Source organism: Nerophis ophidion, linkage group LG13 (assembly GCF_033978795.1).
Source record: "Nerophis ophidion isolate RoL-2023_Sa linkage group LG13, RoL_Noph_v1.0, whole genome shotgun sequence".
Classification (NCBI taxonomy): Eukaryota; Metazoa; Chordata; class Actinopteri; order Syngnathiformes; family Syngnathidae; genus Nerophis; species Nerophis ophidion.
In genome coordinates, this window is record NC_084623.1 from 2,868,941 (window position 1) to 2,885,205 (window position 16,265).

Consider the following 16,265-nt stretch of genomic DNA (forward strand, 5'->3'; position numbering starts at 1 on the left):
GGACCAAGGTCTGCTGTCCTCCTCGCTACGTTAGCAGCAAATAAGCTGTGTGTGTGTGTGTGTGTGTGTGTGTGTGTGTGTGTGTGTGTGTGTGTGTGTGTGTGTGTGTGTGTGCGTGTGCGTGTGCGGGCGTGTGCGTGCGTGCGTGCGTGCGTGTGTGTGTGTGTGTGAGACCCCAACGAGTCACCCCAGTGTTTCCGCAGCCTACAACGTGACCTTCTGGGTGGCCGTGGGTTTGATTCCCGCCAACAGTGCACACAGACTGTCTGTGCTGGAGAACCAAAACAAAGCCGAAAAAATGTTGACCTTTTGCTCTTTCTGTCCACAGGGTCGACATGTCAAGACTGGACAGCTGGCCGCCATCAAGGTGATGGACGTCACCGAGGTCAGTGGATGTTATATACCTACTGTACACACATTTTATATACATACTGTACACACATTTTAAATACCTACTGTACACACATTTTATACATCTACTGTACACAACACATTTACTTAGATTTTATATATCTATCTATAGCTATATGTGTAATACACACACATGTACATAGTCTGTAGGTGTCAAACAAAAAAAAAGAAAACATGGTCAATCCAACATGTTTGATTAGTACTTTGCACTGGAGGATCCACCTGTATCGCCTGTGACAGTCATTATCCACCTACCTGTATCGCCTATGATAGTCAGGATCCACCTACCTGTATCGCCTATGATAGTCAGGATCCACCTACCTGTATCGCCTATGATAGTCAGGATCCACCTACCTGTATCGCCTATGATAGTCAGGATCCACCTGTATCGCCTGTGACAGTCATTATCCACCTACCTGTATCGCCTATGATAGTCAGGATCCACCTACCTGTATCGCCTATGATAGTCAGGATCCACCTACCTGTATCGCCTGTGACAGTCAGGATCCACCTACCTGTATCACCTGGGACAGTCAGGATCCACCTACCTGTATCATCTGTGACAGTTAGGATCCACCTGTATCGCCTGTGACAGTCAGGATCCACCTACCTGTATCACCTGTGACAGTCAGGATCCACCTACCTGTATCACCTGTGACAGTCAGGATCCACCTACCTGTATCACCTGTGACAGTCAGGATCCACCTACCTGTATCGCCTGTGACAGTCAGGATCCAACTACCTGTATCACCTGTGACAGTTAAGATCCACCTGTATCACCTGTGACAGTCAGGATCCACCTACCTGTATCACCTGTGACAGTCAGGATCCACCTACCTGTATCACCTGTGACAGTTAAGATCCACCTGTATCGCCTGTGACAGTCAGGATCCACCTACCTGTATCGCCTGTGACAGTCAGGATCCACCTACCTGTATCACCTGTGACAGTCAGGATCCACCTACCTGTATCACCTGTGACAGTCAGGATCCACTTACCTGTATCACCTGTGACAGTCAGGATCCACTTACCTGTATCGCCTGTGACAGTCAGGATCCACCTACCTGTATCACCTGTGACAGTTAAGATCCACCTGTATCACCTGTGACAGTCAGGATCCACCTACCTGTATCGCCTGTGACAGTCAGGATCCACCTACCTGTATCACCTGTGACAGTCAGGATCCACTTACCTGTATCACCTGTGACAGTCAGGATCCACCTACCTGTATCGCCTGTGACAGTCAGGATCCACCTACCTGTATCACCTGTGACAGTTAAGATCCACCTGTATCACCTGTGACAGTCAGGATCCACCTACCTGTATCACCTGTGACAGTTAAGATCCACCTGTATCACCTCTGACAGTCAGGATCCACCTACCTGTATCGCCTGTGACAGTCAGGATCCACCTACCTGTATCACCTGTGACAGTTAAGATCCACCTGTATCACCTGTGACAGTCAGGATCCACCTACCTGTATCACCTGTGACAGTTAAGATCCACCTGTATCACCTGTGACAGTCAGGATCCACCTACCTGTATCGCCTGTGACAGTCAGGATCCACCTACCTGTATCACCTGTGACAGTCAGGATCCACCTACCTGTATCACCTGTGACAGTCAGGATCCACCTACCTGTATCGCCTGTGACAGTCAGGATCCACCTACCTGTATCACCTGTGACAGTTAAGATCCACCTGTATCACCTGTGACAGTCAGGATCCACCTACCTGTATCACCTGTGACAGTTAAGATCCACCTGTATCACCTCTGACAGTCAGGATCCACCTACCTGTATCGCCTGTGACAGTCAGGATCCACCTACCTGTATCACCTGTGACAGTTAAGATCCACCTGTATCACCTGTGACAGTCAGGATCCACCTACCTGTATCGCCTGTGACAGTCAGGATCCACCTGAATCGCTGCCAACATTTGGCTGTATCGGCCTCTTTGTATCAGTATCGTAAAATGTCCTTTTTTAAACCTTCTATTATTTTGACTCTTTTAGATTTGAGTAAAAGCTCCCCTGACTAAAAGCTCCTAAAATCTACTTAAAATGCACTTTCTTGAATATTACAAACCAAATAGTGAACAACTGCATTTTAAATATGCCTTTATTATTTTTATTACTATCACAAACCAAAGTTATAACTTAAATTTAAAATGAACCGTTTTTGTATTATTCTGCTATTTTTATTGACTTGAATTGGACCAAAAGCTCCTAAAAGATGTTTAAAAGGCACTTTTAAAAGTCACAAGTCAAATATCCAAAGGGGTGCTAGAAAATGTCTGGTCAGCGCGGTGGTGACGTGTGTCTTGTGGGGCCCGCAGGACGAGGAGGAGGAGATCAAGCTGGAGATCAACATGCTGAAGAAGTACTCGCACCACAGGAACATCGCCACCTACTACGGCGCCTTCATCAAGAAGAGTCCACCGGGTCACGACGACCAGCTCTGGGTAGGTTCTCCTAAGCTCTAGGTTCTCTTGTCAGTTCTGGGTAGGTTCTCCTAAGCTCTAGGTTCTCTTCTCAGTTCTGGGTAGGTTCTCCTAAGCTCTAGGTTCTCGTGTCAGTTCTGGGTAGGTTCTCCTAAGCTCTAGGTTCTCTTGTCAGTTCTGGGTAGGTTCTCCTAAGCTCTAGGTTCTCTTCTCAGTTCTGGGTAGGTTCTCCTAAGCTCTAGGTTCTCGTGTCAGTTCTGGGTAGGTTCTCCTAAGCTCTAGGTTCTCTTGTCAGTTCTGGGTAGGTTCTCCTAAGCTCTAGGTTCTCTTATTCACAGGGAAATTTGGTATTTTGCCACAAAACTATAATATTTTGTAACAAAAACTATTTTTTTTATATATTTTTATACGCACACTGAACAAAAATAAATCTAGACATGTATTTATTTTTTTTTCTACTAAGTATTGCAGTAAATGATAAACCAGCTTAGTCGCTAGAATCCTTCTGTCTTTTTCTGCTTTTCCATGTTGGGGTCGGGGGGAGGGGGCGGGGGTAGCAGCCTAAGCAGAGAAGTCCTTCATTCAGCTCCTCCAGACTTTTACTGTGAAATTTAACTTATTTAGCTCCTCCTGACTTTTACTGTGAAATTTACCTCATTTAGCTTCTCCAAACTTTTACTCTGAAATTGACTTCATTCAGCTCCTCCAGACTTTTACTCTGAAATTTACCTCATTCAGCTCCTCCAGACTTTTACTCTGAAATTTACCTCATTCAGCTCCTCTAGACTTTTACTGTGAAATGTACCCTGGTTTTTCCAACATTACTGGAAATGAAAGAAAGTCTTCCTGTGTGTCCTCAGCTGGTGATGGAGTTCTGTGGTGCAGGTTCCATCACAGACCTGGTGAAGAACACCAAAGGAAACACTTTGAAGGAGGACTGGATCGCTTACATCTCCAGGGAGATCCTCAGGGTCAGGACCACTTCCTGCCGTCCAGGGTCCTCACCTGTGCACTCACCTGTCCTCTCCTGCAGGGCTTGGCACACCTCCACGCTCACCACGTCATCCACCGCGACATCAAGGGACAGAATGTGCTGCTGACAGAGAACGCTGAGGTCAAACTGGGTAGGTGTGTCACCTGTACGCCAACATCCAGGTATACACGCACGCCAACATCCAGGTATACACGCACGCCAACATCCAGGTATACACGCACGCCAACATCCAGGTATACACGCACGCCAACATCCAGGTATACAAGCACGCCAACATCCAGGTATACACGCACGCCAACATCCAGGTATACAAGCACGCCAACATCCAGGTATACACGCACGCCAACATCCAGGTATACAAGCACGCCAACATCCAGGTATACAAGCACGCCAACATCCAGGTATACACGCACGCCAACATCCAGGTATACACGCACGCCAACATCCAGGTATACAAGCACGCCAACATCCAGGTATACACGCACGCCAACATCCAGGTATACACGCACGCCAACATCCAGGTATACAAGCACGCCAACATCCAGGTATACAAGCACGCCAACATCCAGGTATACACGCACGCCAACATCCAGGTATACACGCACGCCAACATCCAGGTATACACGCACGCCAACATCCAGGTATACAAGCACGCCAACATCCAGGTATACAAGCACGCCAACATCCAGGTATACACGCACGCCAACATCCAGGTATACAAGCACGCCAACATCCAGGTATACATGCACACCAACATCCAGGTATACACGCACGCCAACATCCAGGTATACACGCACGCCAACATCCAGGTATACACGCACGCCAACATCCAGGTATACAAGCACGCCAACATCCAGGTATACACGCACGCCAACATCCAGGTATACACGCACGCCAACATCCAGGTATACACGCACGCCAACATCCAGGTATACACGCACGCCAACATCCAGGTATACACGCACGCCAACATCCAGGTATACACGCACGCCAACATCCAGGTATACAAGCACGCCAACATCCAGGTATACAAGCACGCCAACATCCAGGTATACACGCACGCCAACATCCAGGTATACACGCACGCCAACATCCAGGTATACAAGCACGCCAACATCCAGGTATACACGCACGCCAACATCCAGGTATACACGCACGCCAACATCCAGGTATACAAGCACGCCAACATCCAGGTATACAAGCACGCCAACATCCAGGTATACACGCACGCCAACATCCAGGTATACACGCACGCCAACATCCAGGTATACACGCACGCCAACATCCAGGTATACAAGCACGCCAACATCCAGGTATACACGCAAGCCAACATCCAGGTATACACGCACGCCAACATCCAGGTATACACACATGCCAACATCCAGGTATACAAGCACGCCAACATCCAGGTATACACGCACGCCAACATCCAGGTATACACGCACGCCAACATCCAGGTATACATGCACGCCAACATCCAGGTATACAAGCACGCCAACATCCAGGTATACACGCACGCCAACATCCAGGTATACACGCAAGCCAACATCCAGGTATACACGCACGCCAACATCCAGGTATACACACATGCCAACATCCAGGTATACAAGCACGCCAACATCCAGGTATACACGCACGCCAACATCCAGGTATACACGCACGCCAACATCCAGGTATACACGCACGCCAACATCCAGGTATACACGCACGCCAACATCCAGGTATACACGCACGCCAACATCCAGGTATACAAGCACGCCAACATCCAGGTATACACGCACGCCAACATCCAGGTATACACGCACGCCAACATCCAGGTATACACGCATGCCAACATCCAGGTATACACGCACGCCAACATCCAGGTATACACGCACGCCAACATCCAGGTATACATGCACGCCAACATCCAGGTATACATGCACGCCAACATCCAGGTATACAAGCACGCCAACATCCAGGTATACACGCACGCCAACATCCAGGTATACATGCACGCCAACATCCAGGTATACACGCACGCCAACATCCAGGTAAACATGCACGCCAACATCCAGGTATACACGCACGCCAACATCCAGGTATACATGCACGCCAACATCCAGGTATACACGCACGCCAACATCCAGGTATACATGCACGCCAACATCCAGGTATACACGCACGCCAACATCCAGGTATACACGCACGCCAACATCCAGGTATACACGCACGCCAACATCCAGGTATACACGCACGCCAACATCCAGGTATACACGCACGCCAACATCCAGGTATACACGCACGCCAACATCCAGGTATACACGCACGCCAACATCCAGGTATACACGCACGCCAACATCCAGGTATACACGCACGCCAACATCCAGGTATACATGCACGCCAACATCCAGGTATACACGTACAACAAGAAGGAAGTAAATACATACAATAAGAAAAAGGTACATACATACACAAACGACAACAACAAGGTATATACGTACACAAACTTAACAGCAATAATAAAAAGGTATATACATACACAACAACAAAAAGGTATATATGTACACAAACAACAATAATAAAAAGGTATATACATACAACAACAAGAATAAAAAGGTGTATACATACAACAACAATAATAAAAAGGTACATACATACAACAACAATAATAAAAAGGTATATACATACAGCAATAATGAAAAGGTATATACATACACAAACAACAATAATAAAAAGGTAAATAGGTACACAAACAACAATAATAAAAAGGTATATACATACACAAATAACAATAATAAAAAGGTACATACATACACAAAGAACAATAATAAAAAGGTATAGAGGTACACAAATAATAATAAAAAGGTATATGCATACACAAAGAACAATAATAAAAAGGTATAGAGGTACACAAACAACAATAATAAAAAGGTATACAGGTACACAAACAACAATAATAAAAAGGTATATACATACAACAACAATAATAAAAAGGTATAGAGGTACACAAACAACAATAATAAAAAGGTATAGAGGTACACAAACAACAATAATAAAAAGGTAAATAGGTACACAAACAACAATAATAAAAAGGTATAGAGGTACACAAATAACAATAATAAAGAGGTATAGAGGTACACAAATAACAATAATAAAGAGGTATATAGGTACACAAATAACAATAATAAAAAGGTATAGAGGTACACAAATAACAATAATAAAAAGGTATAGAGGTACACAAATAACAATAATAAAGAGGTATATAGGTACACAAATAACAATAATAAAAAGGTATAGAGGTACACAAATAACAATAATAAAGAGGTATATAGGTACACAAAGAACAAGAAAAAGGTATAGAGGTACACAAAGAACAATAATAAAAAGGTATAGAGGTACACAAATAACAATAATAAAGAGGTATATAGGTACACATAGAACAAGAAAAAGGTATAGAGGTACACAAAGAACAATAATAAAAATGTATAGAGGTACACAAATAATAATAATAAAGAGGTATATAGGTACACAAAGAACAAGAAAAATGTATAGAGATACACAAACAACAATAATAAAGAGGTATAGAGGTACACAAATAATAATAAAGAGGTATAGAGATACACAAACAACAATAATAAAGAGGTATAGAGGTACACAAATAATAATAAAGAGGTATAGAGGTACACAAACAACAATAATAAAGAGGTATAGAGGTACACAAATAACAATAATAAAGAGGTATAGAGGTACACAAATAATAATAAAGAGGTATAGAGGTACACAAACAACAATAATAAAGAGGTATAGAGGTACACAAATAACAATAATAAAAAGGTATAGAGGTACACAAACAACAATAATAAAAAGGTAAATAGGTACACAAACAACAATAATAAAAAGGTATAGAGGTACACAAATAACAATAATAAAGAGGTATAGAGGTACACAAACAACAATAATAAAGAGGTATAGAGGTACACAAATAACAATAATAAAGAGGTATATAGGTACACAAATAACAATAATAAAGAGGTATAGAGGTACACAAAAAAGAAGAAAAAGGTATAGAGGTACAGAAATAACAATAATAAAGAGGTATAGAGGTACACAAACAACAATAATAAAGAAGTATAGAGGTACACAAATAACAATAATAAAGAGGTGTATAGGTACACAAAGAAGAAGAAAAAGGTCTAGAGGTACACAAACAACAATAATAAAGAGGTATAGAGGTACACAAATAACAATAATAAAGAGGTGTATAGGTACACAAAGAAGAAGAAAAAGGTCTAGAGGTACACAAATAACAATAATAAAGAGGTATAGAGGTACACAAACAACAATAATAAAGAGGTATAGAGGTACACAAATAACAATAATAAAGAGGTATATAGGTACACAAATAACAATAATAAAGAGGTATAGAGGTACACAAAAAAGAAGAAAAAGGTATAGAGGTACAGAAATAACAATAATAAAGAGGTATAGAGGTACACAAACAACAATAATAAAGAAGTATAGAGGTACACAAATAACAATAATAAAGAGGTGTATAGGTACACAAAGAAGAAGAAAAAGGTCTAGAGGTCCATCAACTGTGTCTCTCCTCAGTGGACTTTGGTGTGAGTGCCCAGCTGGACAGAACGGTGGGTCGCAGGAACACCTTCATCGGGACACCATACTGGATGGCTCCCGAGGTCATCGCCTGTGATGAAAACCCAGACGCCACCTACGACTACCGGGTTAGCACCTGATGGTGGTGCTGAGTCAGCACTGTGATGGTAGTGATGACACAGCACTCCTCTTTGTCCTCTTCTCTCTTGCAGAGTGATCTCTGGTCCTGTGGAATCACAGCCATCGAGATGGCAGAGGGAGCGCCTCGTAAGTCACTTCCTGTCCTATGCAGGATCTTTGATTGCTCCTTAGAAACACCTGCATGCTTCTGTCCTATAGAGGATCTTTGATTGCTCTTTAGAAACACCTGCATGCTTCTGTCCTATAGAGGATCTTTGATTGCTCCTTAGAAACACCTGCATGCTTCTGTCCTATAGAGGATCTTTGATTGCTCCTTAGAAACACCTGCATGCTTCTGTTCTCTAGAGGATCTTTGATTTCTCTCAATAAACACTATCATGCTTCTGTCCAATAGAGGATCTTTGATTGCTCCTTAGAAACACCTGCATGCTTCTGTTCTATAGAGGATCTTTGATTTCTCCCAATAAACACTATCATGCTTCTGTCCTATAGAGGATCTTTGATTGCTCCTTAGAAACACCTGCATGCTTCTGTTCTATAGAGGATCTTTGATTTCTCCCAATAAACACTATCATGCTTCTGTCCTATAGAGGATCTTTGATTGCTCCTTAGAAACACCTGCATGCCTCTGTCCTATAGAGGATCTTTGATTGTTCCTTAGAAACACCTGCATGCTTCTGTCCTATAGAGGATCTTTGATTGCTCCCTATAAACACTATCATGCTTCTGTCCAATAGAGGATCTTTGATTGCTCCTTAGAAACACTATCATGCTTCTGTCCTATAGAGGATCTTTGATTGCTCCTTAGAAACACTATCATGATTCTCTTCCATAGAGGATCTTTGATTGCTCCTTAGAAACACTATCATGCTTCTGTCCTATAGAGGATTTTTGATTGCTCCTTATAAACACCTACACGCTTCTGTTCTATAGAGGATCTTTGATTGGTCCTTATTTAAATTTTCCTGAAGGAATCAATAAAGTACTATCCATCTATCTTATAAACACCAGCATGCTCTTGTCTGATAGAGGATCTTTGATTGGTCTTTATAAACACCAGCACGCTTCTTGTCTTATAAAGGATCTGTGAGGAGTATTTTTGTAGTATGTCTGGGATAGAGGATCTTCAAGCAGTATTTGTGTAGTATGTCCTGAAATAGATGATCTTTGAAGAGTATTTCTGCAGTATGTTCTGGTATAGAGGAATTGTTGAGTATTTATGTAGTATGTCCTGGAATAGAGTATCTTTGAGCAGTATTTGTGTAGTATGCCCTGGAATAGAGGATCTTTGAGAAGTATTTGTGTAGTATGTCCTGGAATAGAAGATCTTTAAGGAGTATTTTGCATTATGACCTGGTATAGAATAATCTTTGAGCAGTATTTTTGCGTTATGTTCTGGAATAGAGGATCTTTGAGGAGTTTTTCTGCTTGATGTCCTGGAATAGAGGATCTTTTTAGGAGTATTTTTGCGTTATGTTCTAGAATAGAGGATCTTTGAGGAGTATTTCTACTTCATGTCCTGGAATAAAGGATCTTTGAGGAGTATTTCTGCATTATGTCCCGGAATAGAGGATCTTTGAAGAGTATATCTGCAGTATGTCCGGCAATAGGGGATCTTTGAGGAGTAGTTCTGCGTTATGTCCTGGAATAGAGGATCTACTCAGTGGCCTAGTGGTTAGAGTGTCCGCCCTGAGATGGGTATGTTGTGAGTTCAAATCCCGGCCGAGTCATACCAAAGACAAAAAAATGTGACCCATTTCCTCCCTGCTTGGCACTCAGCATCAAGGGTTGGAATTGGGGGTTAAATCACCATAAATGATTCCCGGGCGCGGCACCGCTGCTGCTGCTCACTGCTCCCCTCACTTCCCAGACGGTGATCAAGGGTAATGTGTCAAATGCAGAGGACACATTTCACCACCCCTGGTGTGTGTGTGACAATCATTGCTACTTTAACTTAACTTTGAGGAGTATTTCTGCAGTGTGTCCTGGAATAGAGGATCTTTGAGGAGTATTTCTGCCATGTGCTGTCCTCCCACAGCGCTGTGTGACATGCACCCCATGAGGGCGCTCTTCCTCATCCCCAGGAACCCTCCTCCTCGCCTCAAGTCTAAGAAATGGTGCGCTCCAAACACAAGGTGGGCCCCCAGACCAGAGCAGGGTAGATGCTGACCGTGATGCTTGCAGGTCCAAGAAGTTCTTCAGCTTCATCGAGGGCTGCCTGGTGAAGAACTACACCCAGCGGCCCCCCACGGAGCAGCTCCTCAAGCACCCCTTCATCCGCGACCAGCCCAACGAGCGGCAGGTGCGCATCCAGCTCAAGGACCACATCGACCGCACCAAGAAGAAGCGCGGCGAGAAGGGTGAGGAGCGCCTCGCCGTCTTGTCTTGACCCACAAGCGTCTCAACGCTCGCCTCCTCCGCAGACGAGACCGAGTACGAGTACAGCGGCAGCGAGGAGGAGGAGGAGGAGGCGTCCGAGCAAGAAGGAGAACCCAGGTACTCCAAAGTAGCCTCTGGCCCTCTGGAGGCCACAGACCCACACGTCACGGCAAGTGGGGACCGACTTGTCACCTTCAGAACCAGGACCGTTTCTAGATTTACTTCTACCACTCCATCAGAGGTTTTCTGTGCTCAACTGAAATGCTAACAGTTAGCACGCTGGCCAGATAGCATTATGTAACAAAAATAGGAGCAAAATGAGGTAAAAAACAAAAACAAAACAGTTCTATGCAAACATGCCAACAATAGTCTGCTTACAGTTAGCATTAGTCAGATACCGACATTTATGACGGAGGTGTATGCCTGCTAAATGAGCTAAAAAGGCATGCTAAAATGCTAACTGTAACATGCCTCAAGTGCCAACATGTATTACACTGAGGTGTCTCCCTGAAAAATATGTTTAAGATGCTAACAATAGCACACTTACAGTTAGCATTAGTCGAATATTAAAATAACCCTAATATGCTAATGTTAGCATGCTTAAATGCTAACTGTAACATTTGTCTCATGCTACAATATAGAGGTGTATACCTGCTAATATCATAACTGTAACTTGGATCTAGTGCCAAAATATATCACCTGAAAAATGTCTTTAAAATGCTAACAATAGCATGCTTACAGTGAGCATTAGTGAAATACCAAAAGGTATATAACAGGTGTATACCTGCTAGAAAGCTTAGCATGCTAAAATGCTAACTCACATGCGTTAAGTACCAAAATATAATACACTAGGGTGTGTAGTGTACAGTACCTGAAAAAATGGTTGAAATGCTAACAATAGCATGCTTACAGTTAACATTAGTGGAATAGCAATATATGACAGAGGTGTATACCTGCTAAGTTAGCGACAAAGGCATGCTAACTGTTACCTGCGTCAAGTACCAGATGATATATTACTTTGGTGTGTGTACCTGGAATATGTCTTTAAATGCTAACTGTTAGCAAAAAGTAGATGAGAGAGGTGTACATGTTAGCATGTTACATGTCACATGCATGAGGGCGAGGTGTGCACCCTCCTAAAGTGTGACTGGAGGTGACTAGGTGTGCACCCTCCTAAAGTGTGACTGGAGGTGACTAGGTGTGCACCCTCCTAAAGTGTGACTGGAGGTGACTAGGTGTGCACCCTCCTAAAGTGTGACTGGAGGTGACTAGGTGTGCACCCTCCTAAAGTGTGACTGGAGGTGACTAGGTGTGCACCCTCCTAAAGTGTGACTGGAGGTGACTAGGTGTGCACCCTCCTATAGTGTGACTGGAGGTGACTAGGTGTGCACCCTCCTAAAGTGTGACTGGAGGTGACTAGGTGTGCACCCTCCTAAAGTGTGACTGGAGGTGACTAGGTGTGCACCCTCCTAAAGTGTGACTGGAGGTGACTAGGTGTGCACCCTCCTAAAGTGTGACTGGAGGTGACTAGGTGTGCACCCTCCTAAAGTGTGACTGGAGGTGACTAGGTGTGCACCCTCCTAAAGTGTGACTGGAGGTGACTAGGTGTGCACCCTCCTAAAGTGTGACTGGAGGTGACTAGGTGTGCACCCTCCTAAAGTGTGACTGGAGGTGACTAGGTGTGCACCCTCCTATAGTGTGACTGGAGGTGACTAGGTGTGCACCCTCCTAAAGTGTGACTGGAGGTGACTAGGTGTGCACCCTCCTAAAGTGTGACTGGAGGTGACTAGGTGTGCACCCTCCTAAAGTGTGACTGGAGGTGACTAGGTGTGCACCCTCCTAAAGTGTGACTGGAGGTGACTAGGTGTGCACCCTCCTAAAATGTGACTGGAGGTGACTAGGTGTGCACCCTCCTAAAGTGTGACTGGAGGTGACTAGGTGTGCACCCTCCTAAAGTGTGACTGGAGGTGACTAGGTGTGCACCCTCCTAAAGTGTGACTGGAGGTGACTAGGTGTGCACCCTCCTAAAGTGTGACTGGAGGTGACTAGGTGTGCACCCTCCTAAAGTGTGACTGGAGGTGACTAGGTGTGCACCCTCCTAAAGTGTGACTGGAGGTGACTAGCGCTGGTCTCTCTCAGCTCCATCGTCAACGTGCCGGGCGAGTCCACGCTGCGCCGAGACTTCATCCGCCTGCAGCAGGAGAACAAGGAGCGCTCGGAGGCCATGCGGCGCCAGCAACTCCTGCAGGAGCAGCAGATGCGCGAGCAGGAGGAGTACAAGCGCCAACTACTGGCCGAGAGGCAGAAACGCATCGAGCAGCAGAAAGAGCAGAGGAGGCGGCTGGAGGAGGTACAGTTGCACTGATATCATGTACCGTCTCAGTCTGTATCGGCAAGAAAACAAGCGTCTGCTCATCCCGGCTCGCTTGTGTGATGTGCGATACAAGCAGCCCTGCAGCGTCTTTACTTGTGTGCGATATCACGTGCGATACAAGCAGTCCTGCAGCGTCTTTACTTGTGTGTGATATCATGTGCGATACAAGTAGTCCTGCAGCGTGTTTACTTGTGTGATATCATGTGCGATACAAGTAGTCCCATAGCGTGTGTACTTGTGTCATATCATCTGCGATGCAAGTAGTCCTGTAGCGTGTTTACTTGTGTGATATCATGTGCTATACAGGTAGTCTTGCAGCGTGTTTACTTGTGTGTGATATCATGTGCGATACAAGTAGTCCTGCAGCGTATTTACTTGTGTGTGATATCATGTGCGATACAGGTAGTCTTGCAGATGTTTACTTGTGTTTGATATCATGTGCAATACAAGTAGTCCTGCAGCGTATTTACTTGTGTGTGATATCATGTGCGATACAGGTAGTCTTGCAGATGTTTACTTGTGTGTGATAATGTGCGATACAAGCAGTCCTGCAGCGTGTTTACTTGTGTGTGATATAATGTGTGATACAAGCAGTCCTGCAGCGTGTTTACTTGTGTGTGATATCATGTGTGATACAAGCAGTCCTTTAGTGTGTTTACTTGTGTGTGATATCATGTGCGATACAGGTAGTCTTGCAGATGTTTACTTGTGTTTGATATCATGTGCAATACAAGTAGTCCTGCAGCGTATTTACTTGTGTGTGATATCATGTGCGATACAGGTAGTCTTGCAGATGTTTACTTGTGTGTGATAATGTGCGATACAAGCAGTCCTGCAGCGTGTTTACCTGTGTGTGATATCATGTGCGATACAAGCATTCCTGCAGCGTGTTTACTTGTGTGTGATATGATGTGCGATACAAGCAGTCCTGCAGCGTGTTTACTTGTGTGTGATATCATGTGTGATACAAGCAGTCCTTTAGTGTGTTTACTTGTGTGTGATATCATGTGCAATGGAAGTAGTCCTGCGCCGTATTTACTTGTGTGCGATATAAGCTGTACTGCAGCGTGTTTACTTGTGTGATATTGTGTGCGATAAAAGCAATTCTGCAGTGTGTTAATTTGTATGTCATATCATGTGCGATACAAGCAGTCCTGTGGCATGTTTACTTGTGTGATATTGTGTGCGATAAAAGCAATTCTGCAGTGTGTTAATTTGTATGTCATATCATGTGCGATACAAGCAGTCCTGTGGCATGTTTACTTGTGTGATATTGTGTGCGATAAAAGCAATTCTGCAGTGTGTTAATTTGTATGTGATATGTGCGATACAAGCAGTCCTGTGGCATGTTTACTTGTGTGATATTGTGTGCGATAAAAGCAATTCTGCAGTGTGTTAACTTGTATGTGATATCATTTGCGATATAAACAGTTCGGCGGCGTGTTAACTTGTGTGCGATACCATGTGTGATATAAGTAGTCCTGCAGCGTGTTTACATGTGTGAGATATCATGTGCAATTCAACTAGTCCTGCAGCGTGTTAACTTGTGTGATATCATGTGCGATACAAGCAGTCCTGCAGTGTGTTTACGTGTGCGATATGATGTACAAGCAATACTAAAGTCATTTACAAAAGGTCAACATGCTATGCAATAGCAACAAGCAGCTACACCGCAGCTAAGCAGACATGTAGGTAACAAAGATTGGAGAGTAAGAGGTGAAGTGTCAACATAAACGGGTCATTATATCTCCACATTAGTCACACAGACAAAGTCTCCAAGGCGGTGGGTGCCCTGTAACAAACGTGTCCGCATCATTCAGCTTAAGTTCATGCATTCATGTGACCAGGAGCTGTCCCGAAAAACAACAATGGCCACTCCACTTCAACTTGAAGACAGCATAAGTCCCTTCCAGACAGTCCATAATAAATCTGCTGTTAGTTTCCATAAGTAACATTCTTCTCCGTTTGACACATTTCACTTTTATACCTTTCACACCACTAAATGATACTAGCATGATTCCTGCTGATATCGGTATCGGTCAATATGGGTATGGTATCAGAAGTGTAAAGTTGTTTTGGGGCAGGGCTAATTGCTGATGTTGGATCCTGGCAGCTGATTGGACTTGATATCAGCTGTGTGATGACCTTTCTTGACCTCCGTGCGGCAGCAACAACGGCGAGAGCGCGAGGCGAGGCGCCAGCAGGAGCGCGAGCAGCGGCGGCGTGAGCAGGAGGAGAAGCGGCGTGCGGAGGAGATGGAGCGGCGCCGCAAGGAGGAGGAGGAGCGGCGGCGAGCGGAGGAGGAGAAGAGGCGGGCCGACAGAGAGCAGGTCAGTCACCTCTCCTCTTTTCTTCTTTGTTTTTCTGCTGCCGCTGCAACTTTGCTGCCTGCAGGAGTACATCCGCCGCCAGCTGGAGGAGGAGCAGAGACACCTGGAGATCCTGCAGCAGCAGCTGTTGCACGAGCAGGCCATGCTGCTGGTGAGGCTCCGCCCCTTTACACAACACACGCTCGTGTCCACGCCACATGCTTGTGTCCACGCCACATGCTTGTATCCACGCCACACGCTTGTGTCCACACGCCACACCACACCACACGCTTGTGTCCACACGCCACGCCACACCACACGCTTGTGTCCACACGCCACGCCACACCACACGCTTGTGTCCACACGCCACACCACACCACACGCTTGTGTCCACACGCCACGCCACACGCTTGTGTCCACACGCCACACCACACCACACGCTTGTGTCCACACGCCACGCCACACCACACACTTGTGTCCACACGCCACACCACACCACACGCTTGTGTCCACACGCCACACCACACCACACGCTTGTGTCCACCCGTCACACGACCCATTTGTGTCCACACGCCACACCACACGCTTGTGTCCACACGCCACGCCACACCACACGCTTG

At 45.1% G+C, this 16,265-nt stretch overlaps 1 protein-coding gene across 7 annotated transcripts in view; it reads left to right on the forward strand.

Moving 5' to 3' along the window:
• The window catches only part of map4k4 (mitogen-activated protein kinase kinase kinase kinase 4), a 97,408-nt gene that overhangs the window by 34,675 nt on the left and 46,468 nt on the right, over positions 1–16,265 (forward strand). For 6 of the 7 annotated variants that reach the window (XM_061918237.1, XM_061918234.1, XM_061918235.1 and 3 more), the window contains exons 3-14: positions 329–385; positions 2,748–2,873; positions 3,713–3,823; positions 3,886–3,976; positions 8,440–8,570; positions 8,655–8,709; positions 10,622–10,700; positions 10,768–10,943; positions 11,007–11,079; positions 13,102–13,312; positions 15,505–15,666; positions 15,731–15,817. In XM_061918237.1, the coding sequence (XP_061774221.1) occupies positions 329–385; positions 2,748–2,873; positions 3,713–3,823; positions 3,886–3,976; positions 8,440–8,570; positions 8,655–8,709; positions 10,622–10,700; positions 10,768–10,943; positions 11,007–11,079; positions 13,102–13,312; positions 15,505–15,666; positions 15,731–15,817 (1,359 nt within the window). Of the gene's footprint in view, positions 1–328; positions 386–2,747; positions 2,874–3,712; positions 3,824–3,885; positions 3,977–8,439; positions 8,571–8,654; positions 8,710–10,621; positions 10,701–10,767; positions 10,944–11,006; positions 11,080–13,101; positions 13,313–15,449; positions 15,667–15,730; positions 15,818–16,265 lie in introns of those variants that run through there. The other variant, XR_009809224.1, reaches the window with a different exon arrangement.